Source organism: Diceros bicornis, chromosome 16 (assembly GCF_020826845.1).
Source record: "Diceros bicornis minor isolate mBicDic1 chromosome 16, mDicBic1.mat.cur, whole genome shotgun sequence".
Classification (NCBI taxonomy): domain Eukaryota; kingdom Metazoa; phylum Chordata; class Mammalia; order Perissodactyla; family Rhinocerotidae; genus Diceros; species Diceros bicornis.
The window spans coordinates 17,020,432-17,047,539 of NC_080755.1; the positions used below are offsets into that span (position 1 = coordinate 17,020,432).

Genomic DNA, 27,108 nt, shown 5'->3' on the forward strand with positions numbered 1-27,108 from the left:
TGAAGCTGAAGTTTCAGGGTCTCTCACCAGCGTGGGTCTGTCCAAGGCTCTATGCCTCATTTATACAACTAACTTTAAATTCTTTTTTGTAAAGAGTGTCCCCCAAATTGTATAAACTTCATGCCCCCACAAAACCTGGGTCTGACCTTGTTTATTGCCATAGCCAGTTTTCAATTATCTGCTAGCTGACTGTCCAAATTTCAGCTTTATCCAGTGGCAAATCTTGCTCTCTGAAGTACGGTTAACTGTTTTCTTAGTTGTCCACTGGTTCTTTTGTTTTAATATTTACTTTTCACTTGACTTGCAAGGCAACAGGACTTTCGGTGAAATGCTCTGACTTGTCCCTACTGGGAGAATTTTTGATAAAGAATAGAGCTGCCTTCTGCAAGCACTAAAGAGTGCAGGAACTAAAGAAGGCTTGTTCCAGTAAATGAACAGCCTCCCAATCGTTTCTGAGACAAATCTTGTCTCTCTGCCTTCATTTATGTTTAAAATGAGCCTCTAGGACATAAAATTCAGAAATAAATGAAATACATATTTCTAAGCCAGATGTGAAAGATTTGAGGGGTCAATCGTACTACTTCTAAGCTCCATTAGTGAGGATAACTAAAAATTGACAGTATTTCTATTTTTCAATTTAACTGGAATTCTAAGGGTCAACAGTTTGGTCATCTCATATTTTTCTGGGGAGATTTTATCTTTTTTGTTTGTTTTTAAATCACTCCTTTTCCAGGCCAACAAAATACGATGAAAGGAGTTTAATCTTCCACAGAGTTGGAGTTCTGCCTTTGTGGAACCACATTACCCTGGCTTAATAATACCCTCAACGGTACGTGACTGGGTTTGTATTCTAGTTGCTGTGTATTTCACAGGATAAATAAATGCTTAAGAAATTAATATTTATCTCCCAGAGATTACTTTTATCCTTTTGAAAGTCATCTTTAATCTTTAAAAAGCAGGAAAACAGAGATGGGACACTGTATAATAAATATATTTACCTGATTAAAGACTCCAATTATTCATTCATTAACAATATATTTTAACTGATGAAAGAAGAGAAATTTTTTACTGACCAAATAATGTTTCTTAGAGCTGAAAACTTGTGATTCTTTATGTATTTCTATAGGAAAGTTTGGACATTTTTTTGAAGTGGGAAATAATCAGTTTTTCAAGAAGAAATGTCTCTTTAATAGGTCAAATTGTGCAACTCTATAGTCACAGAGAAAGGTGAGGCAAAGATGGATTGATTCCTAACTTACTATAGTTAACTTTTATACTTTAAAGCTTGTAAATTGATTTTTAAAAACTTCATTTTCATTGAAATAGGTTTCTACATTTCTCATCTTTGTTCACTATAATATTAGCTGGCTTTGGTTTTAATTCTTTGGTTTTCAAACTCAAGAACTCTGATAAGAGTTTACACAGATGAAAACTTGTAAGTAAATCCAATATTATCACAGGCAGATCGATATCACAGGTGAATTTTTTTAAAAACTCATCCTGCTCCTTAAGAATAACCTTGGACAGGTAACTGGATTTATCTTGTCAGCTACCTTCATTAGTGCCAGCCAAGTGTCTGACCAACATCAGAAATAATGGAAAAGAAAGGAGAAAGAGGCAGGCGCTCTGCAGGTGGCAATGCAATTCCGTGCAGTGTTTATACTGAGGCACAGGGTGCATTTACCACCACTCCTGAGGAGGAGAGAACAGTATGCAAAATAGCTGGGTCAGAGAATAAAACTGAAAATGTCTTTTTAAATCGGTTCAATTGTTTTCATACTTCTGCTCTCTGTGGCAGACATTCATGACATTCAACAGCAAGGTTCTGAGTTTAGGGATCACAAAGTCATTGACGATTGCAATAGGATATATAATGGAAGGAGAAAAAGGGTGCTCATTTTTCATGGAAAGAATATTTCTTAAGTTCCCATATTGAGCAATATCTCCTATCCAATTCCTTTTTTGTTTGGTTTTAGAAAGCACATTGAAACCTTAGCTCACGTGAGGAGTAGAGATGGAGCCCTCAGGTTTTTAATTATGTTTTAAAAAGGCAGTATTGCTTCTGGTCACAAAATGATACCTGTATTGTAATGGGACCAAATTTTAATTTAATTTTTAGGACCCATAGCAGTTATAGACATACATTTTCTTTGTGTGTATATATATATATGTTGACTAAACTATAACACTTTATATAAGATAAAGACCCATTCGTATAATAGGATTGTAAATTATCATAATGTATCATAATATATGCGAGACTGTTCTTTCTTCCCATACATAAAATATTGATCCCAGTATCCTTTCTTCATTATTTAAAAAATATCTACAAAATTGTAGATGCTTTCATTAACTTTTGCATATTCATAATGCTAAATTTTTCACTAGAGGTAAATTAACTTTGTGTAATCGATTCTACGAGTAGTTTCCATAAAGATAACGTACCATGTGAGACGAGGTTCTGGCCAGCCGGATACAGAGCAGTGTAATTTTACATTTTCTTTCTCCCAAACAGTGTGGGAACGAGGTTTAATGACAAAGTCAGGAGCATGAAGAAGATTATCTTCATTCAGCTTTTTATGAAATGCCTCTGTTTCTTCTAACTGAAAAAATATATATATCAAAATATTATGAAATCAAAGTAACCTGTGCTACTCAAATAACAAGTAGAAACCAAAATTACCATTTTTCCATTTGGAGCCTTACTTTTGTATTTAGATCAATGCATTTCCCTTGCCTCTTTTTAAAACAGATACATCATTTAATTTTCAACATTCTAAGCCTGAGAAACATATTTTACTTCCCTGAAGTGAATTTCTTAAGATTCTTTAGAACTTGAATTTCTGTAGAACCTAAAATTTCATGGAGTTTAAAACTATTAGGTTTGTCTTTCTTTGACCTATACACTCTGCCTATACACTCTGTCTTTCTCCTTGTTTTTGTTAGTTTTGTTTCTCCACAAGACCACATATTTCTTCATTTGAAACACATCCATCTATATCTACACACACACACAACTTGTTACATACATTTCCACATTTGTAAGTTACATTAAATTGTCTTTTCTTACTGTTTTTCTCAGCGACAGCTGTTCTGCCTTTTCTCGAATTGCAACTTTCCTGGACTTCTTCTCCAAAGTCGCCTCCTGGTGGAGACTGGACGTGGACTGTTTGGACGCTGCGGACTGTTGGGATACTGCAGACTGTTTGGATATTGTGGCCTGTTTGGATACTGCGGCCTGTTTGGATACTGCGGCCTGTTTGGATACTGCGGCCTGTTTGGATACTGCGGCCTGTTTGGATGCCGTGATTCCTTCTTCACTAGAAAAAAGACTCCTCTGGGCTATATAAGCAGCAGCTTCTTTAATTCTTTCTTCTTCCGTGTCTGTAATTCCACTGACATGCTTTTGGCTAAAATATAATAACAGCAAAATATGGATATAGTGGATGGCAGTGATAAGATTGCCTAATTTTACTAAGTTCAAATTACCAGACCTCAGACACTGTGTACTGTGCCTAAAGAAAACCTGACATAGAAAAACCTGGTAAATCAGGAGCTAAGTCTTCACAAATGGAAGTGATCATCACTTTAACAAATAATGATAACAACAATGATAATACCTATTATGGCCCTGGTTCTTGCCAAGTGCTTTTTACATACATTTTTCTCGTTTTATCCCCACAACAACCCTATGAGGTAAACTGTATCATTTCTATTTTAGATGTATGGTAACAAGACTCAGAAATTAGATAACTTGCCCAAAGTCATTTCCCTGGTTCTTAGTTTGCTGAGGAATAGGACTCAACATTTGCCCAAGTTTGGAATTTCTCATGGAATATTACTGAAACATTTGGGAGACAAGATTAGTCCACTTTGTTTCTTACTAAACTATGTGAGTAAATTTTAATTTCTTTTTCCTTATCTCTATCTCTACAAATATTAATAAGGTAGTTTCTACTAAGGAAGTAAGTAATATATCCACTATAATTTAGGTGAAGAAAAAGAAAGATGGAAGATTTTTAGCTTAGTGTCCTGCCATAATTATCTCTATGGTTTTTTTTTTTTTTTTTGAGTGAGATAGGAAGTGAATGAATTAATAAGTGAATACAAAACAAACCATCATGAGAATCTGCTTGGAATTCTCTATAGAGGTTAATATACAGTAGAGAGATTTAAGATGAGCTTTGTAATATGATTCAATATATATAATAATGGATTATGTTCAATGCTAGTCTTGCCCGAGTTGAGACAACTCTAAGAGAACTTTAAGTTTAAGCTCACATTACCTCTAAGAGTGGACACATTGACATAGCTCTAGAGGGCAGAATGGAGTGACAGTCTCCTTGCCTTTTCCATTTACAAATAAGCTAAACCTCAGAAAAACTGTAATTATTTCACATGAGAACTCAAATACACGTAAAAAATATTTTTGACTCGCACAGCAGGGACGCTCTCCTTTAAGTAAATATAAGTGCATGTCAGTGACAACCGTGTTATAATCTGGATACGATAGCAAGAATATGATGCTAACAGAAATGCACTACTACAAATTTTAAATGAATTTAAAACCTTCCCAGTCCTCTGACTATCTCTGCCGGTCTCAACTCAAAACCCTGTTGCTTACACAAAGTTAACTCAATTTATCAGACAATAAGAAGTGGAATTTTCAAATGCCATGCAGAAGAAATGGTATTTTCCAGAAATATGCTATAATTGCAGAATGCATTGGTCAATCCTAGGGGGACTCTCAGCTCTTCCACTACTAGCCATGTGACTTCCAGCAAGTCACTGGGCCTTGAGTTCCTTGTCCAAAAATTGATATACTAATACCTCTCCAGGGCCGTATTGAGGATTTAGCAAGATAGTTTATATAAAACACTGAGTATGATTCCCAGCAAACAACAGGTACTCAACAAAGGTTCATTTCTTTCCCATTCTCTTCTTAGATTGTTAGTACTGTTAACACCCTTATGTTATTTTCAACACAGTAATAGAACATAGGAGATGGCTCTCTATAAAAAATAAAGGAGAACTGGAAATAAAACCTAGGAGATGAATTTTTATTCGTATTTTGTTTTATCATGGTTTAATTTGTAAATTATCATTTCTTCAGACTAGCCTCAAGGAGACGAAAGAGTTTGGTGGGGAAGGAGAAGACATTGACAGTGAGAAGCTTCATGTAGTGCTCACACAGGTGGTGAGGCATGCCATGAGGTTAATGCTCAGTTGATGTGGTATTTCAATGATTTTTTAAAAACAGAGTGGGAAAAAAGTTGAAAATACTTTACTCTTCTAGCCTAGCCATCTCCTATAAGGAATATGAGTGTATATTAAACTAACTGAAGAGGCTAAGTCTGGGCAAGCATTTTAGCAAATAAGCATGCTCCAATGGGAAATTCACTTTAAAAAAATCAGAGATATCAAAGAAAAAGCTAAACAGAGAATATTTATCCTCTTACCTCCCTAATTGGGTTCAGAGCAATTATGACATTAGCCTCTGAAATAATTCCAAAAGAACAGTCAGAGAAGAATGGGAAGAAAAACACAAGGGAAACAGAAGTAGGTCACCAAAAATGACACTACAGTATTGCCTGCTGAATTTACTGATAGCATTTGCCCTGAGAGGATGATCTCATTTTGAGTATCATCTCAGCTCTGTGACTAATTCTCCACTCAAAGGAAAATAAACAGGAAAGGCTCAGAAAGTTCCCGTTAAACTTTAATTTGGTGTTCCAGACAAGTTTCCTTTCAAGGTTCCTTTGGATATTATTACTGTTCGAAACAAACCTTTATATTATAAACACAGAAATTTGGCATTACACAGACTTGTGATTTAGTGATTATTTTGTTTGAAGTTTACCTCAAAATAAACAGTAATCTATTTCACATTCAACAAATAAAAGCCAGGCATTCTAATTATGATGTAATTCTTTAACTTAGTCTATGTTATCTAAGATTTTTTTCTTCCTAATGAACAATAATTAAAACCACACTGGTAATTAGGATAGTTTCCATCTACCTAAACATATCATCTGATTATTTTTTTTAGTATACCCAACATTTTATAGTTTTGAACCTTTCTTTATACTGTATTTACAGTGATTATATATAGTGTCTAATCACTAGCATTCAATTTCAACTAGTTACATAATTAGAATTAAGTTCCTACTCATTCTCTTTTGTCATGTAGCCATCCTATGTGATGGCAAAGATTTTTACAATGAACATATCTCCCTCAGACCAGTGTTCCAAGCTTCCTCAGATCTTTCTCAACCAGTACACAGTAACTGCTCAATAAATGTTAGCTGCTATTATTATTATTATCTGACAACATCTACTCTCCACTCTCTAATAATCAAAGCCAGGAAGAAAATGCATACGCACCGTCCTGAGAACATGGGCACCATGTAGTCACTTGGCAGATTTTCCTTCTCCTCCCCAGAGAGAAGGCTCTTCCTGGCTCTCTTTGTTTGGGGGCTCAACTTGGATGAATAATCTTCTAACATCAGACTGGAATCTGTAAGTCTGAAACAAAAATCCCTAATATTAGACGATAACAAAAAAAATGCACTTAAAATATAAAAAATGCTTATAAAAGGAAGTTTTAACTTGGGGAAGGTTTCACAGAATCCCAGATCTCTAATGTTATAATTATCTTTTATCTTGAGAACTAAAGTGGAGTGAGAAAGACCTCAATGCACTCTGTATAGACACAAAAGAAAAATAGGTGCATAGTAATTTCATGGCTTCTTCCCCCTTAAAGTTTCAAGGGAACACAGCAGGGCTTTTGTAATAATTCCAAACATCCTTTGCTGTTAAGTTAATGTTCAAAATGTAGGCAGTCTATATAAATGGTTTGGATACATTGTGCATCCAAATCCTTTCAGGGGCTTGATAAAAATCAAAATTTTATAGATAGGGAGCCCAGGAAATTCTGGTACAGGGTTTGTAGGTTCAACTTGGAGGCCTTTATTATATAGTGTAAACAGACTCATTCATGTGAAGGAACACTGGACTCAAACAATAGAGTTAATACATTTTATGTGAACACACAGTGTTGAGTGACTCAGAGAATTACAGGGCTGTGATAAAGAACCCTTTTATCAGTTCTGTTGTGCACATAAATCCACCCATGCACACTGGTGCAAATGTGCATTTCCACAAATGTGGAGATAGTTTCTAATAAACCAAAAAATGCACAAGTGGGGCAGAAAACACGAGAGCAGATTGCACCTGGAGAAAAAAGACTGACAAAACTAAAGGTACCGTCAATCTACATAGTTCTTGAAAGAAATAAAGTGCATTTTCATTCAAACATATACAATTTGGCATAAATTTCAGGAGTTCATGGACTCCCTGAAGTTAATCCGTGAACTCAGGTCAAAAGCCCCTGGTCTACACGGTAATGAAAGATGTTCACAATAGGGAGCTGTATGGGAACTCTCCGTCCTATCCTTTTAAGTTTCACGTAGATTTGAAACAATTCTAAAATAAAAAGCTAATATTAAAAAGACCCCTCGTCTAGAGAAAATTTGAAGAGAAAGTGAAGTGTACGAGTGGTGCAGCATGGGAAAAGCAAGCTGCCCAGTAGAAACAGAAAAAGCTTCCAAACCATTCAAACCTTGACCATTTCCCAATCTTTAAAAAGCATTTGGAAAAGCAAAGAAAATTACCTAAATCAAAAGCAGAAGACAAGCCAAACATACACAAAGTACAAAATGGATACATAATAATGCAAGTACCCCTACCCTCTGCTAAACAGGTAGCACAGAATTGGAAGGGCTTCTAGGAAGTACAGGGGGTGAAGTGGCTCTGGGCCTGGTGGAGAAGGCTGGGCTACTGCCTTTAATCCCCAGACTGGAGTGGTAGCATGGAAATGGCCAACTCTTCCTCCTCCACTAACTACACCCTCCCTCAGGGTGAATATCTAACTCTTATTCTATAACCAGCATTAAAACTAAAAGTTAGAACCTTGAATTCAAGCTTGTGGATTGGTTACCAACTGGAAGCCTCAGTGAAATCTGTTCCCCGCTGGCTGTTCCAGGCCGCAGCAAAATGACTGCATTCTATGGCCCCCCTGCAGGTTACAAAGTACAGGCTACGCTTATACCCGGCTAACTCTAAAGTGGTATTTTCCTTCACCTCTTTATTCCACAACTGTACAAAATAAAACTAATTAAGGAGTTTAAGAATTTCTTTTTTCTATTTATAGAACATTTACATTTTCTAATTTCTCTCCTGTTTTTCTGTTTTTGCTCTTTTCTCTTTACTTTCATTCTAGTGTCTACAGTCATATTCTCATGAGCTTGTATTTTCAACATTTATTTACATCAAAACAGCCATGATTTGTCACTCTTTTTGTTGTGTTATTGTTCATTTTCTGTCATTTTCCCTTTGAGATAAATCTTTAAAAGATGCATTTATTACCTAGACTGTGCCAGAATGTGATTATTCCATTCTCACAGATAACTCACAGCAGCTGGCTTTTAATAGTTGAACTTTATGGTAAAGATTCATGGTACTATTATCTGTTTCCATTTTATATTTCATTTGGAACAATAGACTTCATAAAAAGCATTATGATGTTACGTATTATATAATATTACTTACAAAATCCAAATTTTTAGAAAAAAACAGATTTTTGTTATGCTCTTTAAAGTTTCTACAAGCTTTTGAATTCCAATAAAAAAGAGTATGAGAAGGAATAGATGCTAAAATATTATGCCAACAGACTATTTAATAATGCTAAGTTATTTACTGAAGCTGGAAAACAAAACTAAATCAGAGAAACACAAAGTTTTGAGGAATTAACTATATAATCATGTGTAACTAATTATTTGAAGAAAACCTATCAATAGTCTATTTTGTTATGATCCATGAATACCAAATTCTAATATCTTACTCTATCGAATTTTAAAGTTGAATAATGTTTTTAGAGGAGTTAACTAGGATATGGAAAATTTAAATTTCTTTGAACGTAAATGAAAGAACTAAATAAGGGCTTGCTAACCTCTTGGGCTTTTAGTTGTATCTAAATTTTGAAAATAATTCTCTGCCTTATAACTCAGTTTCTGAGTAGATACTAAACTTGATATGTATGGATCTGTGTGGGTCTTTTAACTATTAAAACTACATTTAATGTTTTTTATGAACTCAGCTTAAATCTTGATTAACTTAAATCTAAATTAACTTCCTGAATTTCAATTTATGACAGCAATGAAATAAAGCGACAGGTAAGGATTGATTTGTGTGTGCATGTGTGCACCACGCACCTGTAACCATGCCTAGTTACCTCTTTTTGTACTCTGCTATTAATTGTCTGTCCTCTGTTGATATATATGCCTAAAGTCAGCAGAATTTTAAAAAATACTTTGGTGTGTATGATATCATCACATCTATGACCAGCAGCACCATAGGGAAGGGATGTAGCCAAGGTACAGAAAGCATTCTCTGGAAATATTCCAAGAACAAAGAAATAGGCTTACACCTGCATCCGATTCAAACACTGAACAAAAACAATGAAAGATAACCTTCTGCTCTTACAACTTCATAATTATTCTTGACAGGAAAAGCAAGAACAAAACCACTTATAGAATCTCAGAGCCGGAAGAGATCTCAGGGACATTTACACCAGGTTCCTCGTTTTATTGACAGAGCAGACCTGGAGCATCTTTGTAACTTGCCCATCTTCACACAGCAAGTTGGTAGCTGAACCAGGAGTAGCACCCCTCTGGGTTAGTGTTCTTTCCACTATAGTAGTGGTCTCCAACTTTTGTGACTGAGTGTTCTTGTTCCAAAAATATTGGGGGCATATCACCTATACATGTTTGTTTATTTATAAGTTCTTTGCACATACTGCTGTATAAATATTCTTACTTTATGAAACAGTCAATCAATAGAAAAATTTTAAAGACCAAATCTGATGTTTTAAAAAATAGAAGTGCTAATATTTCTTCTTACACCTCCATGGTTTGCTTTCATGGACTCCCCACTGTAGAAACCATTACACCATGTCACGCTGCTCATAATGACTCTGAAGTTGCTATTCCTGAATTTATTCACATAAATTGAGGTTATGAAATCATCACAGTCCTGTTGAAAATAAAACATAAAAAATCTCATTATACTTTACATAAAGTAATATGTGAGTTCCTTTAAGTTATGTTTATAATCACCATATAATTTTGGGAAAATGTCCTAGGTTCCCCAGGTTAGGTAACCTTATTCATACTAATGTTAAGTATGGATCTGCTTAATGATTATATTACTTTCTGAAAATATTCTGACAACCTATCAGCATGTTTCAGAAAAATGTTGGGCTGTGGGCATTGTCATTTGCTGACATTGCTTTCAAACTCAGCATCACCCATCTCTATCTGCTCACAGTTATACTGCATTATTAGTTTCTCTCTCTCTCTTTCCCACACGTATGACTACTGTAGGAGAAGGATGGTCTCAGTTATCTTTGTATCTTCAGCACTGTGTCCAGTGCCTGACACTGTTCAATAAATGTTCATTGAATGAAGTGAAATCAAGATTCATCCTCCTGTAATTATACCCTAAGTTGGTGATTCTCAACCCTAGCTTCACATCAGAATCAGCTGAGGAGCTATTAAAAATGACCAATGCAGAGACGGGACTTCCAGTATGGTGGACCGAGTAGTTCAGCAGTTCCTTTTTCCAAAAAGCAATGATAACACTGGATACAACTGTCGAAAACAACCCATTTTCAGGACTCTGAAAATCAACCAAAGTCATACACTACACTGAGAAGTAGTTATTCATAAAAAGCTACTGAACTTCAGGTTAAACAGAGGGAGTTTGTGTGACATTCTTGCCTAGCCTTCTCCCATTCTCCTCTCCCAGCTTGGATCATAAGATAGTTCTATCAAGCTTGGATAAGGTATGAAAACCACAGTGTCTGCTGCCAGAGGGGGCTGACTTTATTTGGAGCACAGCATGATAAAACTCCACATCCCGCAGTATTGTGAGCTACAGTAGCAATCTAAGTGGCAAACAAACAAGGGAAGACAGCAGTTCAGTTAGCCTGAGGTTATAATCATGGTTGGTGCAAGCAGCAGACTGGCAAATCAGTCAGAAATTTAACAGAAGATCTGAGAAACAAGACCACCAGAGGGGTCCTTCATAAACTCTTCACACACTTGCATAGAAAAAACTGGAGAGGACTCAAATTATCCACACATCATTGGCTGATGGTAAGCCTGTGTACATGAGCAGAGGAGAGGCAAGAGAGTCTAGAGGTAAGCAAAGCCTGAATGTACATACTTAAAAATTACCTGAACTTTAAAATGTGTTCCCTGACACACACACAGAGATCTGTTGCCAGAAGGTGGAAGCTTTACTGGCTTGAGATGTTTGAGCACAATGTCTGACCATTTGTTGACTGACCATTAATCTATGCAAATACAATGTGATCCCTGTGAATTCAGGTTTAAAAAGGAGAAAAATAATTTTAAAATAAACTGAACAGAGACATCAGCAGTCACATGGTGCTACTTTATAAATGTGCTCAGGCAAGTTAGTAAACAAACACAAAACATAGCAACAACACACTTGGGAGAAAATTCAGAATCCATAATTGCTACAATATATACCTAACATGTCCCATTTTCAACAAAAACAAAAGTTATGAGACATGCCAAGATACAGGAAAGTTATGACCCACACCAACAGAAAAAAGCAGTAAATAAAAATTGTCTCTAGGTGGGCCCTGATGTTGGATTCAGCAGACAAAGACTTTAAAGCATCAATTATGAATATGTTCAAAGACCAATAAAGGAAACCATGTTTAAAGAATTAAAGGAAAGTATGACAACAATGACTCAAAAAAGAAAATGTCAACAAAGAGAAAGAAATTATAAAATAGGATCAAATGGACATTCTGGAGTTTAAGAGTACAATAACTTCAATGAAAAATTTAGTAAAGGGACACAACAACAGATTTTAGATAGAAAAAGGAAGAATCAGTGAATTTGAAGATAGAAATTACCTAATGTAAAAATCAGAGAGGTAAAAGAATAAAGAAAAATTAAAAGAGCCTCAGAGATTCGTGGAACAAAATCAAACATACCAATATATGAATAACAGCGGTGCTGATAAGAGAGGAGAGAGAGAAAGGGCAGGAAAATATATTTTGAAGAAATAATGGCCTAAAACTCCCCAAAATTGATGGATCCAAGATGCTCAACACTCAAGTAGGATACACACAAAGAGATACACAGCTAGATAGATCATAATCAAACTACTGAAAGCCAAAGCCAGAGCCAGAGAGAAACCTTGAAATCAGCAAGAGTAAAATGATTCATCACATACAGGGGGACAAAGTATTAACAGCTGAGGTCATCAGAAACAATACATCCCAGAAAGCACTGATATGACATATTTAAGTGCTGGGAAAAAATGTCAATCAAGAATTCTATATACAGCAAAACTGTCACTCAGAACTGAATGTGAAGCAAAGATATTCCCAGACAATCAAAAATTGGGAGAATTCATTGCTAGCAGACCTGCCTTACAAGAAATGCTAAAGAAAATCCCTCAGGTTTAAAGGAAATGATACAGAAATGACTCCAGACAGTAATTTGAATCCACACACAAAAATGAAGAGCACCAGAAAGTAAATAATTGGGTAAATATATAGGCATATATATTTCTATTCTCTTAAATTCTTGGAAAGACATAGATTGTATAAAGCAATACTTACACTGCATTGTTGGGTTTATAACATATATAGTTGTAATATATATGACAATAGTAAAAAGGATAGAAGAGGAAATGGAACTACAATGGAACAGAGTTTCTATATTTTACTGGTATTAAGTTAGTATAAATCTGAAGCAGATTGTGATAAGTTAATATGTATATTGTAATTCCTAAAAGATCCCTAAGAAAATAAAAAATATAGCCAAGAAACAAAGAAATTAACTAGTACACTAAAAATATCTATTTAACACAAAACAGGGCAGTAAAGAGGGAACAAATGAACAAAAAAGACATGAGATATACAGAAAAAAATAAGAAAAGTGGTAGACATTAGTCCAACCATATCAGTAAATTTATTAAATCTGAGTGGATTAAAAACTCCAAGGAACAGCAGAGATTATCAGACTAGATTTTAAAAATTTACAATTATATGCTGTTACAACAGGCACACGCTAAACTCAAAGATATATATGTGTTAAAATAAAAGGATGAAAATGATATATCATGCAAATGATAATCATAAGGAACTGGAGTGGCCATATTAATATCACACAAAATACACTTTAAATCAAGAAATATTACTAGAGACAGAGAGGGACATTTAACAATTATAAATTTATATGCACTTACCAACAGAGCCCTAAAATACCTGAAGCAAAAAGTGACAGAATTGAAAGAAGAAATAGAAAATTGAAAAATAGTTGGAGACTTCAACATTCCACTCAATAATTGATAGAGCAACTAGACAAAAATCAGCAAGGATATAGGAGATTTGAATAGCACTATCAATCAACTTGACCTAACTCACGTTTCTAGAAAACTTCACCCAATGACAACAGAGTACATATTTTTTTCAATATTTCCAGGAGAGTTCTTATACCAGTCCACAAAGCAACCTCAATCAATTTAAAGGGACTTAAATCATACAAAATATATTCCCTGACAACAGAAAACTTAAATAAGAATCTACAACAGAAATTTTAAAAATCTTCAAATATCAGGAAATTAACAAAATACTTCTAAATAACCCATTGGTCAAAAAATAAATCACAAGGGAAATTAGAAAATATTTTGAAGTACATGAAAACAAAAACACAACATATCAAAATCTATGGGATACAGTTAAAGCAGTGGTTAGAGAGAAGTGTATAACTTTAAGTGTCTATATTAGAAAAGAAGAAAGGTCTCAAATTAATAACTTAAGCTTCCACCATAAGAAGTTAGAAAAAAGATTAAACACGAAACAAGGGGCTGGCCCAGTGGTGTAGTGGTTAAGTGCGCATGCTCCGCTTTGGTGGCCTGGGGTTCACAGGTTCGGATCCTGGGTGTGCACTGATGCACCACTTGTCAAGCCATGCAGTGGTGGGGTCCCATATAAAGTAGAGGAAGATGGGCATGGATGTTAGCCCAGGGCCAATCTTCCTCAGAAAAAAGAGGAGGATTGGCATCAGCTGTTAGCTCAGGGCTAATCTTCCTCACAAAACAAAACAAAACAAAAAAACAAAAAAACCCCACAAAACAAGCAGGAGGAATATATAATGAAGATTAGAGGAGAAATCAGTGAAATAGAAAACTAAACAGCAATAGGTAAAATCAGTGAAACAAAAGTTGGTTCATTGAAAAGATCAAGAAAATTGACAAAATGTTCACTAGATTAACCACAAAAAAAGAGAGAAGACAAAAATTATCAAAACCAAGGATGAAAGAGGAGACATCACTACCAATACTACAGAAATTAAGAGGTTCACAAGGAAATAGCATATGTCTTTATGCCAAAAAATTAGACAACTTAGATGAAATGGAAAAATTCCTATAAGGACTCAAATTACCAAAACTAACTCAAGAAGAAATAAAAAATCTGAACAAAGTAACAAGTAAAGAAATTAAATTAGTAATTTAAAATCTTCCCACAATGATAAGCCCATGCCCAAATGGCTTCACTGAGAAATTTTCTATCAAATATTTAAAGAAGAAACAATATCAATCATTTCCAACTCTTTTCAAAAACAGAGGAGAAGGGAACACTTCCCAACTTGTTCCATAAGGCCAGTATTACCTGATATCAAAGCTAAACAAAGACATTATAATAAAAGAAAACTACAGAACAATATCCCTCATGAATATAGAAGCAAAAATCCTTCACAAAATGTTAACAAACTGAATCCAGCAACATATAAAACTGAGTAGAGTCTATCCCAGGAATGCAAGGTTGATTTAACACTTGAAAATCAATTATGTAACATGCCATATTAATAGAATAAAAAACAAAAGCTGCATTATCATCTAAAAGATGTAGAAAAAGTATTTGACAAAATTCAGCATTCATTCATATTAAAAACTCTCAACAAAATAGGAATAGAAGGGAATTTCTTCAACCTGATAAAGGCCATCTATGAAAAATCTACAGCTAATATCATATCCAATGGTGAAAAACTAAATGCTTTCCTGCTATGATTGGAAAGAAGGCTATGATATTTGTTCTTGATGCTTCTATTCAACATCATACTGAAATTTCTAGCCAGAGCAATTAGTTTAAAAAAAAACATTATATTGTGGTACTAACATAAGGACAGGCATATAGATCAATGGAACAGATTTGAGATTCCAGAATTATACCTTTATATTTATGGTCAATAGATTTTTCATAAACGTGCTAAGGAATTTAAGGAGGGAAAGAATAGTCTTGTCAATAAACGGTGCTGGGACCATTGTATATCTATATGTGAAAGGATGAATTTAGAACTTTACTCAACAGTGTTCACAAAAATTAATTCAAAATAGATCACATCTCTAAATGTAAAAGCTAAAATTATAAAACTCTTAGAAGAAGAGATAATAGAAATTGTTTATGGTGTTGAGTTAGCCAAACACCAAAAGCATGATTCAAAAAGAAAAGATTGATGAATTGAACTTAACTGAAATTTAAAGTTCTGACCTTTGAAAGACACTGTTAACAGAATGAAAAGACAAAGCATAGAATGAGAGAAAATATTTGCAAACATATATCTGATAAAGGACTTGTATATAAAATATTTAAATAACTCTGACAATTCAATAATAAATCCAACTTAAAAAAATGGGAATAAGATTTGAATAGGCATTTCACCAAAGAAGATATACAAATGGCTAATAAGCACAAAACGAGATGATCAACATCATTAGTCATTAAGTAAATGCAAATTAAAACCACAATGAGACCCCACTACACACCCACTAGAATGGCCATGATAAGTAAGACAGAAAATAACCAATGTCAGCAAGGATGTGGATAAACTAGAATCCTTGTACATTGCTGTAGGAATGTAAAATGATACAGCCACTTTGGAAAACAGTTGAGTAGTTTCTTATAAAGTTAGACATAAATTTAGCATACAACCCAGCTGATATTTTAGAAAGTGCAGGAGAAAGCTGACTTCAAACATTGTGAAACAATAGCCTTTTAGATTGTGTTATATGTTAGAGTACCAATGAAATTTTCACAGGTTTACTTTTTAACGTTTTATAGCAATTTCACTTATTCAACAGAAAACTTATTTAGCACCCACTGTGTGCAAAATACTGTGCTTGACACTGGGGTGGGAGGGGGATATGAAGAAAAATTAAAGACCCTTGTGTTTCAAGAGCTTCACATTTAGTAGGGGAGCAACTGTTACCAGGCCTGATATGTTGTATTACATCAATCAAAGAAGAAATGATAGAAGGACAGAAGGAAGGCAGGCAGATGAGCAGAAAGACTAGTGCAAACAAATTTGAATTCACAGGCTTGAGAGAGAATTTCTGTCCAGGGTTATCAGGGAATCCTTTGTGGAAGGGCTGGATGGCGAAAGACGGGTAGGACATCCCAGGATGAGCTGTATATACAAAAGCTTAAAATCAAAGTTCAATTTTGATTGCTGGATTATCTATGTGTTGCCATTAGACTTTACTACAAAAGAGCTGAACTCATTTTTATTATTCTAACAATTTTCCTTTAAAACTGAACCTTTATATATATTTACAACCTAGTACTGTTGCATATAAACAAAATGTTCAGCTGTTTACCAGAAGGGAGGAAGAGGCAGTGGTTTTAGTGAACTATGGTTCAGCTTCTAGAGAACCGTCCTTCTTGGTTGTCTTTGCTCATTTAGTCAGCCGCTCCCCCTCAGTTTCTGGTATCTGAAGTTCCATCTCTTTCATCTTCAGAACCTCCTGGAGGGTCAGGAACAAGCATTTGAAGTTTGATCCTGTTTTCTCATTTCTACTTTTCTAATGGCCACATTTCCCCCTCTTGCAAGACTTGAAAAACAATACTTTCTTCGGGATTTGTGAAAAGGTTGTGTTGGGTCTACTGTTGATTTAGAGCAATTTTATTCCATGCCCATCCTTTGATATGGGTATCATGACATCCTCAATCTACTGACCTTTTGATTCTCCTGCTTCCCAATCTGAACACTTATGGAGCTTTCAGGAGAACATCAAAGTTAGTGCACAAGTAGGAGGCTGAAAAGAGCCCATGTTTTTGCTAATACATTTTGCGGAAAAAGCTTCTTATAAGATACAAGCACGAATTTAGTTTGACCAACATCACCCTTGAAATTTACTGACATGTAGTGTCATAATAAATAACCATCCCTTGGCTTTTCTCTCTCTCTCTCTCTTTTTTTTGCATTATTTACCTTATACTTACCCTTTTTTTCCCTCTTCATTTCACTCTCTCAGCCATAGAAATATCTCATTTTTAGTAAAAAAATTTAGCCACTTAAATAGGAATATAAACACAATTTTTCCCTCTATTTATTGCTTTATTTTTTCCATTGTTTAAATTCCCACTGACAAGTAATATTTACTCTCCTTTTAAGTAACTTTCCACAGCTAAGGTATAGCCATGATCTAAAAACAAACACCATAGTGGTCTGAACCACTTCTCAACACGAATGTAGAACAGTCATGTGTTCTAGAAAGGATGGATGGGTAAAGCCCTGAAAGGCTTAAATCTTTTATGGTTCTTATCTACACACACCCTTCAGTTTTTATCGATTTCTGGCTATTTTAGAAATTAATTTAATCAGACTAGATTATGGCCTATTTTTAAGCAGAAGTGAAAGAGTTTACTCCATATTTCCTGGAAATCATATTATGCAGGACACTTGACAATAGTATCAGGAGATGCCTTATAGAGTCTAAGACTGTGGACTGAAAATTGTCCAGGGTTTGTAAAAGTTAGTCTTATTAACTTATTTACAAAGCAGCCCAGAAACCCACATCCCACTTCACTTTGGGGATGGTCACTGTGGTTGACTAGATGCTGCATGAAAGTTACCTTCTTCATTTGAGGTGCTCCTGCCTTCTCTTGTTTCATTTAGAAAGGTTGCTGTGGAAAAGGTCAAGCCTGTTGCAACGGCTCCCTCAGGCTTCCAGAGTTCAGAGATCTCTGTGGGGAAGCTCAGTTACACCCCACTGCCCCGCCAGCCGTGGACAGAGCTAACATTTCACCTCTGAGCCCAGCGAGGTAACCGCTTTGCCCTTCCTCCACCTTTGGCTGACTCACTCTATTCCTACTCTATTAAAGGACATGCCTTCCTTCTCACAGCATGATTCACCTGCTTATGGAAGATTAATGCCATTCTGGGGGTATCTTGTATCACATAAACTTGAATTTAACCTGCAAAAGAGACTGACAAACAATATTTTCAATGTAGAGTAAAGCACAGGGCAAGAGATTGGTGCATGGTGAGAGCTATCTCCTTGGCCTCAGGGTTCATCTTTAGGATTCAGAACATAACTCAACTGCCTTTTAAGAAAGTAATTGGCTTTTCTGCTTTCATTAGATTTTCCTCTGACCTTCTCCTACCATATAGGAAGTACTGTGACTCATCATTTTCTTGGTACTTAAATTCTGGAAGAGAAAGCCCAGAATATTGCATTGATTTTTGCTTCCCAGACAACTATGGTACTTATTCCATATATATAATAATGAAACTTTTATTTAGAGAACTGTTTCAAGAGGGGAAAAAAGTAAGAATACAAAACCTTGATATATCAGCAGCTTTCCAAGCAAACTTCATTTCCCAAAACAGTCTACTGGTTCAATAATTTTTTGTCATTCAGATTCAGCCACTTGAACCCACAGATGGGTTTGCATTTCTATATAATTGTGGTTATTTTGGGTGTTTTCTTACTTAATACCATAAGAGGACTAACAACAGAACAAGGTACTTGATCGGAATCTTTGAGGATCGAGAATAAGCAAATGGTTTTCCATCGTCATACTGCCTGGAGAGTCTCAGATTTCATTGTATACAGAAAATCTACACAGAAAATCTACACGGATCTTTTCACAGCCTCAAAACGCTGTGGCTAAGGGAGCTGAAGAGCTCTGTGAAAAATCTGGTGGAATTAAGAATTCAGCAATAACTAATAGATCCAAAAGTTTGGCTATTGCTTACCACATCTTTTCTTACTGCGTATCTGCTCCTGTCTGGACTACAGCATTAGCCTCCTAACTGGGTAACCTGCTTCTGCTTGTGCCCCACAGTCTATTCTCCACACAACAGCCACAGTGATCCCTTTATAGCTTAAATCAGATCATGACACTCCTCTGCTCAAAACTGTGCCACAGCTTCCCCTCACCTTTAACTCAGAATAAAAAGTCCTTGCAATGGCCCACAAGGCCCTACATGATCAGTCCTGCCCCATCCACTACCTTTCTGACATCTTCTCCATCTACTCTTTCCTTCACTCCTCCATTCTGTCATTGGCCTCAATGCTGTTCCTTGCTGTAAGGCCTTGCAGTGTCTATTCCTGATGACTGGTGTACCTTTCCCCCAGATAGCCTCATGGTTAACTCCCTCAGCTATTTCACGTCTTTGCTCTGATATCACCTTCTCAATGAGGCCTGACAGCGCTATTTAAAATTCCAACCTGCACCCCCGCCCCACATACCTGATCCCTGTTATATTACTGTATTTGTTATTGCTTCCATAAGATTTATTACCTTCTAGCATAATATAAAATTCAATGTCTTTTTTATTAAATTTATTGTTTATGGCCTGTCTCTCTGTGCTATAATATATGCCCCATGAGGGCAGGAATCTTTGACAGTTTTGTACAGTAACCTATCCTGAGCCCCTAGAGCAGTGCTCAGCACATGGAAGACATTCAATAAATATTTATTGAATGAATGAACAACAATACCTAAACTTCATTGAGTGTTCCCCATGTGCCAGCCGTTACACTAAACACCTTAATGATAATCTCTTTTAGACCTCCCAACCAGAGTGACAATCATTTTCCTCTTTTCACAGATGAAAAAACTGAAGTTAACTAACGTATCCAGTCATAAGTCTAACTGCAAATAAGCGCAGGCCTATTTGACTCCAAAGATTATCCACTTCCCATCATGTTATAACATCTGGAAATGCATATGTAGAAAATGGACACCAATCTGATGCCCATAGCTGGAGGCAAGACACAAAAATGTCCCCAAGACAGTACATTTCTTTGGTAACATCTTTTAAAACCACATTGTGGTAGGAGATGGGGCAAGTTTTCAGGTCTCCCTCAATCTCTGCTGTAATCAGACCCACTAATAAGAGATGGGGGTTTCTGTGTTTAGTAGTCTCTATTTTCAGCATTGGTATCTTCCGTCTGAATTGGTTTGAGCATTAGCATGTTGTTTACAAACATTAGTAATTTCAAAAGAGGTTATCATCTGGGTAACAACCGAGGGGAGCTGATCAGTACTACATGAGCATAGGTAGAGGGCACAATTCAAGTTAGGCAGAGTGCCCTGGGCAAGTCACTTCAGTCTCAATTTTCACATCCCCAAACTGGTGTCTTCTAGAGCCTTTTGTGAGTCTCTATGTCTGATTTCAAGTGATGAGTTAAAAGACTCTGTAAGGTTCCAGGTTCCATGAATGCCCAAGGATTATTTTTCTTGGAATTTGTGCCCTTTCATCTATTGTTCCTTTGTGTAAATATTGGTTATTTTGGTGTTCAATGGCTTCTCCAGGCGAAGGGTAAATAAAAGGAGGCATAATGCAAAACTAAGTATTGATGCTTCAAGAAAAATCTGGTGACCATGTGGTCAAGGGGAGTTGCTCACTATAGCAGCATCACGTCCCCGTAGAAAGAGTGAAGGACTTGGGGTAGGAGGGGCGTTCAAATCGCTATTCTTAGTATAAGGAAGAAAAGTCTTTTAATCTCTTTTGTCTCCAATTTTCTCATTTTTAAAATGAGGATAATGATTTCTACTTCTCAGTGTTATTGTAAAGATACAGTGGTATAGAGGATCCTATGCTGAATTGTATAATATGGGCTGAATTTTAACCTGTTTAGAAACAGGCAATCAAATGTCTATCATTACCACAGAGGGTTGAGGGACAACTCTGAATCCTTCCATCACCTAAGAACTGTGTTGTGTTGTTCTCTGGTTTTGAAGGTTATTCATTATAAAAATAAAAATGTTTCTTTTATTATTTCCATATTAATGTGTGATTCACCTTACTCAAAAGAAAGGAAGGTACCCTCATTTCCATAATACTACATTCCCTATAAACATTCCCTGCCTTATTCACCCTAACTCTTTACAGTATTGCAATTAAGAAAGGGATTTTCAGGTCACACAGGGGCTATCTGGTATTTATATGTAGACTTTCTAGGCAGTGGTTCTGACCTTTGTTGAGTCACAGAGTTCTCTGAGAATCTGATGAAAGCCACGGCCCTTCTCAGCAAAAAAATTCTCATCTCTGCTTAACTTTGCACATAATTTCAGATCATCTGAGACTTTGTTGAAACCTGTTCATGGACAGAGGTTAAGAACCCTTGCCTAATGGTTGCAAAGTGGTCATGAGTACCATTTCTCCTTTAATCCCTGATAGTATTTGTAAATTACTAGTATAAAACAATGATCTTGTGTCATTTGTTTTCCTGAATTACTTCCTTTAATTTAGAGTTTGTTTCTTCACTGTGACTAAGAATAAAGGCATTTAGAATAAGCCTTTCAGAATTTATTTTATAACTCTTGGCTCAGAATGCAATTGGTAACTGATCTGCACTATAACCAGACTGATGCCCAACGAGCCATTGTTCTTAAGACTTACTGAGGTCAGCCAAGCCCTGAGCCATATAAATCTCCATAGTTTCCACTTTACCACTGGACATCTAACTGCAAAGCAGAGGCTAAGAATAGATCAAGCCTAGTGCTTACACACACTCCGGAATTGCATTTCCAACCCTTGAGGTTTTAATCAACAACACTGTTTACAATCCAAAGGAAGATATTTCATTTAGCAGGGAAAAGTTGCTCCATTTTGAAAAAGTGAAAATACAACCTAAGGGATTATGAAGACTTTGAAATGTTCAAAGAATATTATCTGCACCTGTTAGCTCTAGGTCTAAAAAAAGAAAAACTAAAATACCCCCCAGGATTAGATTGGCTTTCTTTTCTTTTATGTTGCATTACATAAAGGAAAAAATATGGCATTTTCTTCCCTCTCTTGTTTCTAGGTCAACACGTTTCTACTAAGAAGTTTGAAGTGTTCAAACATAGCAAGCCATTAATAAATACCTACCTACCTACATAAATACATACATAGCAGGAAAGAACAGCATGTGAGGTTGAATATAGAAAAATAATTACAGTTCCATTTCCTATAGAAAGTTTATTATCTGAGGTTCTTTATAGCTAAAATGGCTAAGTCTGTCAAAGATTATATAGAGTAAATGTTTCTGAATAAAATATAAAAATGCTCAAAGATTCAATTACTAATGTTTGATATAATATATCAGGTTATCAATATTTATGAATATTGCACACATGGTTAAAAGAAGAATTTATATAAAATTAAAATAATTTTAACATACAATTTAGCAGTAGAGTTGAAGAAGTAAAGATCTCTTAAAAATAAAAATTCATAAAACTCTATAGATTCTATAGCATTGAGGAAATGAAATAAGTACACAAGGAGTTACGTTAACAACTGCACGATAATGGAAATATCCATCCTCTATAGATTCAGCACAGACAGTCCAGAAAAATGGATATTTAAAATGCAATCCTCCTCTATTACAAGACAGCTGCTTTCCTAAATGAGGTTCTTAAACATATCTATGGAACATTCTTCAGGAGAACAAAATTATGCTGTCACATACACATGGTTTTAATCCCTCCCTCCCAACTTCCCTCTGGAAGGCAGTTCATTTGCAGTAAGTGCTAAAAGAAATGAATTCGCCTCAGTGAAAATATTTCCATATTTTCAGCCAATGTGAGGTTCTTATGAATACCCCATGGCTGAAAATGAGATTGCAAAATGATCCTGTTCCATTTTAAATGGAATTTCAGAACGTTGCCATCATACATTCCAGGTAAACCCCAACAGACTCTGGCTCTGGTACTGAACATAGCAGAAGATCCCAGGAGGTCACTGTCAGTGTCTAAGGAAGGATAGTTGTAGACCAGGTGATGCTTAAACCCAACAAGGATTCAGGAATTTCTGCCTTCGGAAATATTCCTCACTTTTATTCATATAAACCACTGTATTATTTCCTCAATAACTTTTTTAATTCCCAGAAACAAATACTTTCTCCAGTTGCCCTAACAGATATTTTGTGGACTCAAATTTTGTAAGACTTAAAATTATATTTTGTTTATAACATAAAATGCAACTTATGCCAGATGCTTTGAAGAGGAGAATTCAGGGCAGCAGGTGGTTATTTACCACATAGCCCAGAAATTTTTACATTTTGAAGTTTAGCAATTCTTTCTGAGGACTATAGATAGATTTTTAATAAAATCACACATATCTTGCATGTGTTTTTTAATCCTCATGAAACATTTCATTCCGAATGCTGAGAAAATAAAAGTTGGCTTGAACTGAGAAAGTAAATATCTGCCCAGCATTCATCAGGCTGGAACAACAGACACAGAGAAGCCAACTGCAAAGTTCACAGGAAACAAGACGTCTCCCAGGGACACCACTGCTATGAAGTGTTGTGATAACCTCTTCCTTTGAGTGACTACAGACTCACTGAGAAACTTTCTTCTCCAATATCTAAGACTATCAATAAGTCTGCTGCCTGAATTTTATCTGTGAGAATGAGACATCACACTCTTGCCTGGAAGACCTCAGTCACTGTTGACACAGAGAAGCAGCCTTGATTCTCAGCCCAGGTGCTGAGCTCCACATAGGGGTTTCTGGATACAGCAGTCCACATTTATCTCAACTTTATCGTTTGTAAAGAAACAGGACCCTGGGTTTGCTTTGCAGACCAGACCTGCATCTAAACTCCATTCTTCCTAGAATCCTGTCGTAACTCGCTGTTTTCCTCTAGCATGTGGTCTCCCTCATTGCAATGGGTCGATAAATCTAATCCTGTCAGAATACAGGTTTGTTCCTGGTATTCTTAGGTTGACTGAGATAGAGCCATGTTTTTATGAAATGCTCCAGCTAAAGAAAATATTTGCTGTTTGAATAATAGCTTGAAATTGTAATCCTGGCTTTCAGATATTGAAAAAATGGAACACATCTCTGCTGTAGTTTGGGCTTCTGTGACCTGTGAATTTTAAATTTTATACTGGCTTCTCATCTAAGCAGAAACATTCTGAGGGCCAGGAAACCTGCTGTGAGTGTTGAAGTGGTATTTTCTGGCTCTGCTCTGCTGCTGAATGTTGAATGCAGCCTGTGGCAAAACTTCTCTGCTTTTAGCAATATCCCAGTTAGCAATTCAAGCAAGACACCCCAGCGTGACTGCAAAGCTCTTTGTGGAACTCAAAGAGAAGATAAAGAGAAATAGGTAGACATAAGTCCCAGGTCTCCAAAATACATGGCCTTGCTTCACACCTGGTCTAAATGGAGGGCTGCCAGATTTAAGAAAGAAAAACGTGATGTGGGAGGGTTATTCAGAGAACGTGCCTTTGCCCGAAGGTTGGAAGGCTGCTTTTAACCTACCCGTGGGAGTAGCCATAATCGTAGGCTGAGGCCGCCTTTCGACTGACTGCAGATGCAAGGGCGTATTCAGTGGCCTGGGAGGCCTGCTGCTGGTAGGAGGCGCTGGACGCCTGGCTAAAGCCCGCGGATTCCTGACGGTGGGCGGCAGAGGAGCGGCTGCTATAGGCTGTGGAGCCATGGGTGTAGATGGCAGACCTTTTCTTCTCCTGGTGGTACCGGCTCATGGTGGTGCGAAGGTCCTTGTTGCGGTAGCTGCGATCATAGTGCTGGTGGAATCTCTGATAAAATGGGAGAGACATCACGTGCTCCTGAGAGACTAAGGCAACCTACAAGAAAGCAACAATTTTTGAGTGAACTATTAAGGAACAAATTCCACAGAACAAGTCATCTAAGTCAATGTGTAAAAATTAATACTCATCTTTTCCAAAGAGTAAGTGGAAAATGATGTGAAGGTTTGCTTAACTGGTTACTCAGTAAACTCCCTACTTCATAGCCCAGATATCCTCCCTCCTGTCATTGTGTCTTCTTCTTCTTTTTTAATATCTAGGAAGTCTTTACAAAGTTTCACTACTCTAGCTATTGAGCTTTTTCCTCAGACCTTCCATAATACATATTATAATTTTCTGGCATTTCATTCTGATGGGGGCTTCGTCTGGGAGAATATGTGATGGTGGAGAGTCTATATAAAGCCAATGTGGTTTTCATTCAACAAATAATTACTGAGCACCTACTATGAGTCTGGTACTATTCCAGCACAGGAAATACAGAGATGAACAAAACAAACAAAATCTCTGCTCTGATAACATTGTATAGAACCTTATATTCTATTGCAGGAAATAGACAATAGAGAAAATAAATAAGTAAAGTGTAAGGTATATTGGAATGTGCTAAATGACATACAGGAAAATAAAACAGGAAAGAGGGACGGGGTGCAATTTTAAACAGCTTCATTAGGGATGGCTTCTGAGCATGAAAGTGACATCTGAGCAGGAGAATATCTGGGCGGAAGAGTGATCCGGATGGAAGACTATTGCAAAGGCACTAGCGTGTGAGCCTCTGTACTGCAGGAATAGCAAATAGACCAGTGAGGCTGCAAGAAGTGAGAGTGGTGTAGGGAGAGGTATAGGAGATGATGTCAGAGAGGTGAGGGGAGTGAGGGGGAAAGGGCAGATAGTGTAGGGTCCCATAGGTGACTATAAGAACTTTGTCTTTTATTGCGAAGGCTGAGAAGCCATCAGAAGGTTCTGAGCAGAGAATCACTCTCACTGATGTCTGAAGAATAGACTGCTGAGGGACAATGGTAAAAGCCAAGAGAGCAATTAGAAAGATGTTATAGGCTGAGTTGTGTCCCCTCAAAATTCGTATGTTGAAGTCCTAACCACCAGTACTTCAGAATGCGACTATTTTTAGAGATAGAGTCTTTATACAGAAAATGAAGGTAAAATGAGATTATTAGGGTGGGCTGTCATCCAGTGTGACCATGTCCCTATGAGAAGACGTAATTAGGACACAGATATGCACATATATATAGGGAAGACTGTGTGAAGATACAAGAAAAGGACAATGTTCTACAAGCCAAGGAGAGAGGACTCAGAGAAAACCAACCCAGCTGACACCTTGATCTCAGATTTCTAGCCTTCAGAATTATGAGACGATAAATTTCTGTTGTTTAAGCCACTCAGTCTACGGTACTTTGTTATAGCAGCCCTAGCAAATGAATACAAAAGCCATTACAATAGTCCAGGCTAGAGATGATAGCAGTAGCAGTGAAGTGTGAGAAGTGCTCAGACTCTGCATATGTTTTTTTTTTTTTATAATTTTATTTATTTATTTTTTCCCCCAAAGCCCCAGTAGACAGTTGTATGTCATAGTTGCACATCCTTCTAGTTGCTGTACGTGGGACTTGGCCTCAACATGGCTGGAGAAGCGGTACCTCAGTGTGCGCCCGAGATCGGAACCTGGGCCGCCAGCAGCGGAGCGCGCGCACTTAACTGCTAAGCCACCGGGCCGGCCCTGCATATGTTTTGAAGGTAGAGCCAAAAGCATTTGCTGAAAGTTCTGAATTAGGATGTGAAAGACAGAGAGGAGTGTGAGATGATTCCAAGGTTTTTGCCTGAGTAATTGGAAGACTGAAGTTGCTATTAACTGAGATGGGCAGGAGTGTAAGAAAGCAGCAGTTCAGGAAGGAAAAACAGGAGATTGGTTTGAGACAGTCTGCATTTGAGATACCTGCCAGATATTCAAGTGGAGAGGTTAAGTGAGAAGTTAGATATGTGACTTTGGAGTACAGGGTAAAGGTGCAGGATGGAGACCTATATTTGGGAGTCACCAGCATATAGATGGTATTTAAAAGCCAAAAAAAAAAAAAAAAAGGATGAGAATGATGGTAAATGGAAGTCCTCGCACTGAACTCTGGAGTATGCCAATATTATCATAAAACAAGCTCTCACAAACAAAT

The 27,108-nt window shown here is 36.5% G+C and overlaps 1 protein-coding gene across 1 annotated transcript in view; it reads right to left on the reverse strand.

Moving 5' to 3' along the window:
* Window positions 1–27,108, reverse strand: part of MYOM1 (myomesin 1) — a 138,018-nt gene that overhangs the window by 96,851 nt on the left and 14,059 nt on the right. The window contains 4 exon segments of the mRNA XM_058556881.1: window positions 2,446–2,603; window positions 3,071–3,410; window positions 6,385–6,525; window positions 24,651–24,976. Of these exon segments, the coding sequence (XP_058412864.1) occupies window positions 2,446–2,603; window positions 3,071–3,410; window positions 6,385–6,525; window positions 24,651–24,949 (938 nt within the window). The 5' untranslated portion in view covers window positions 24,950–24,976.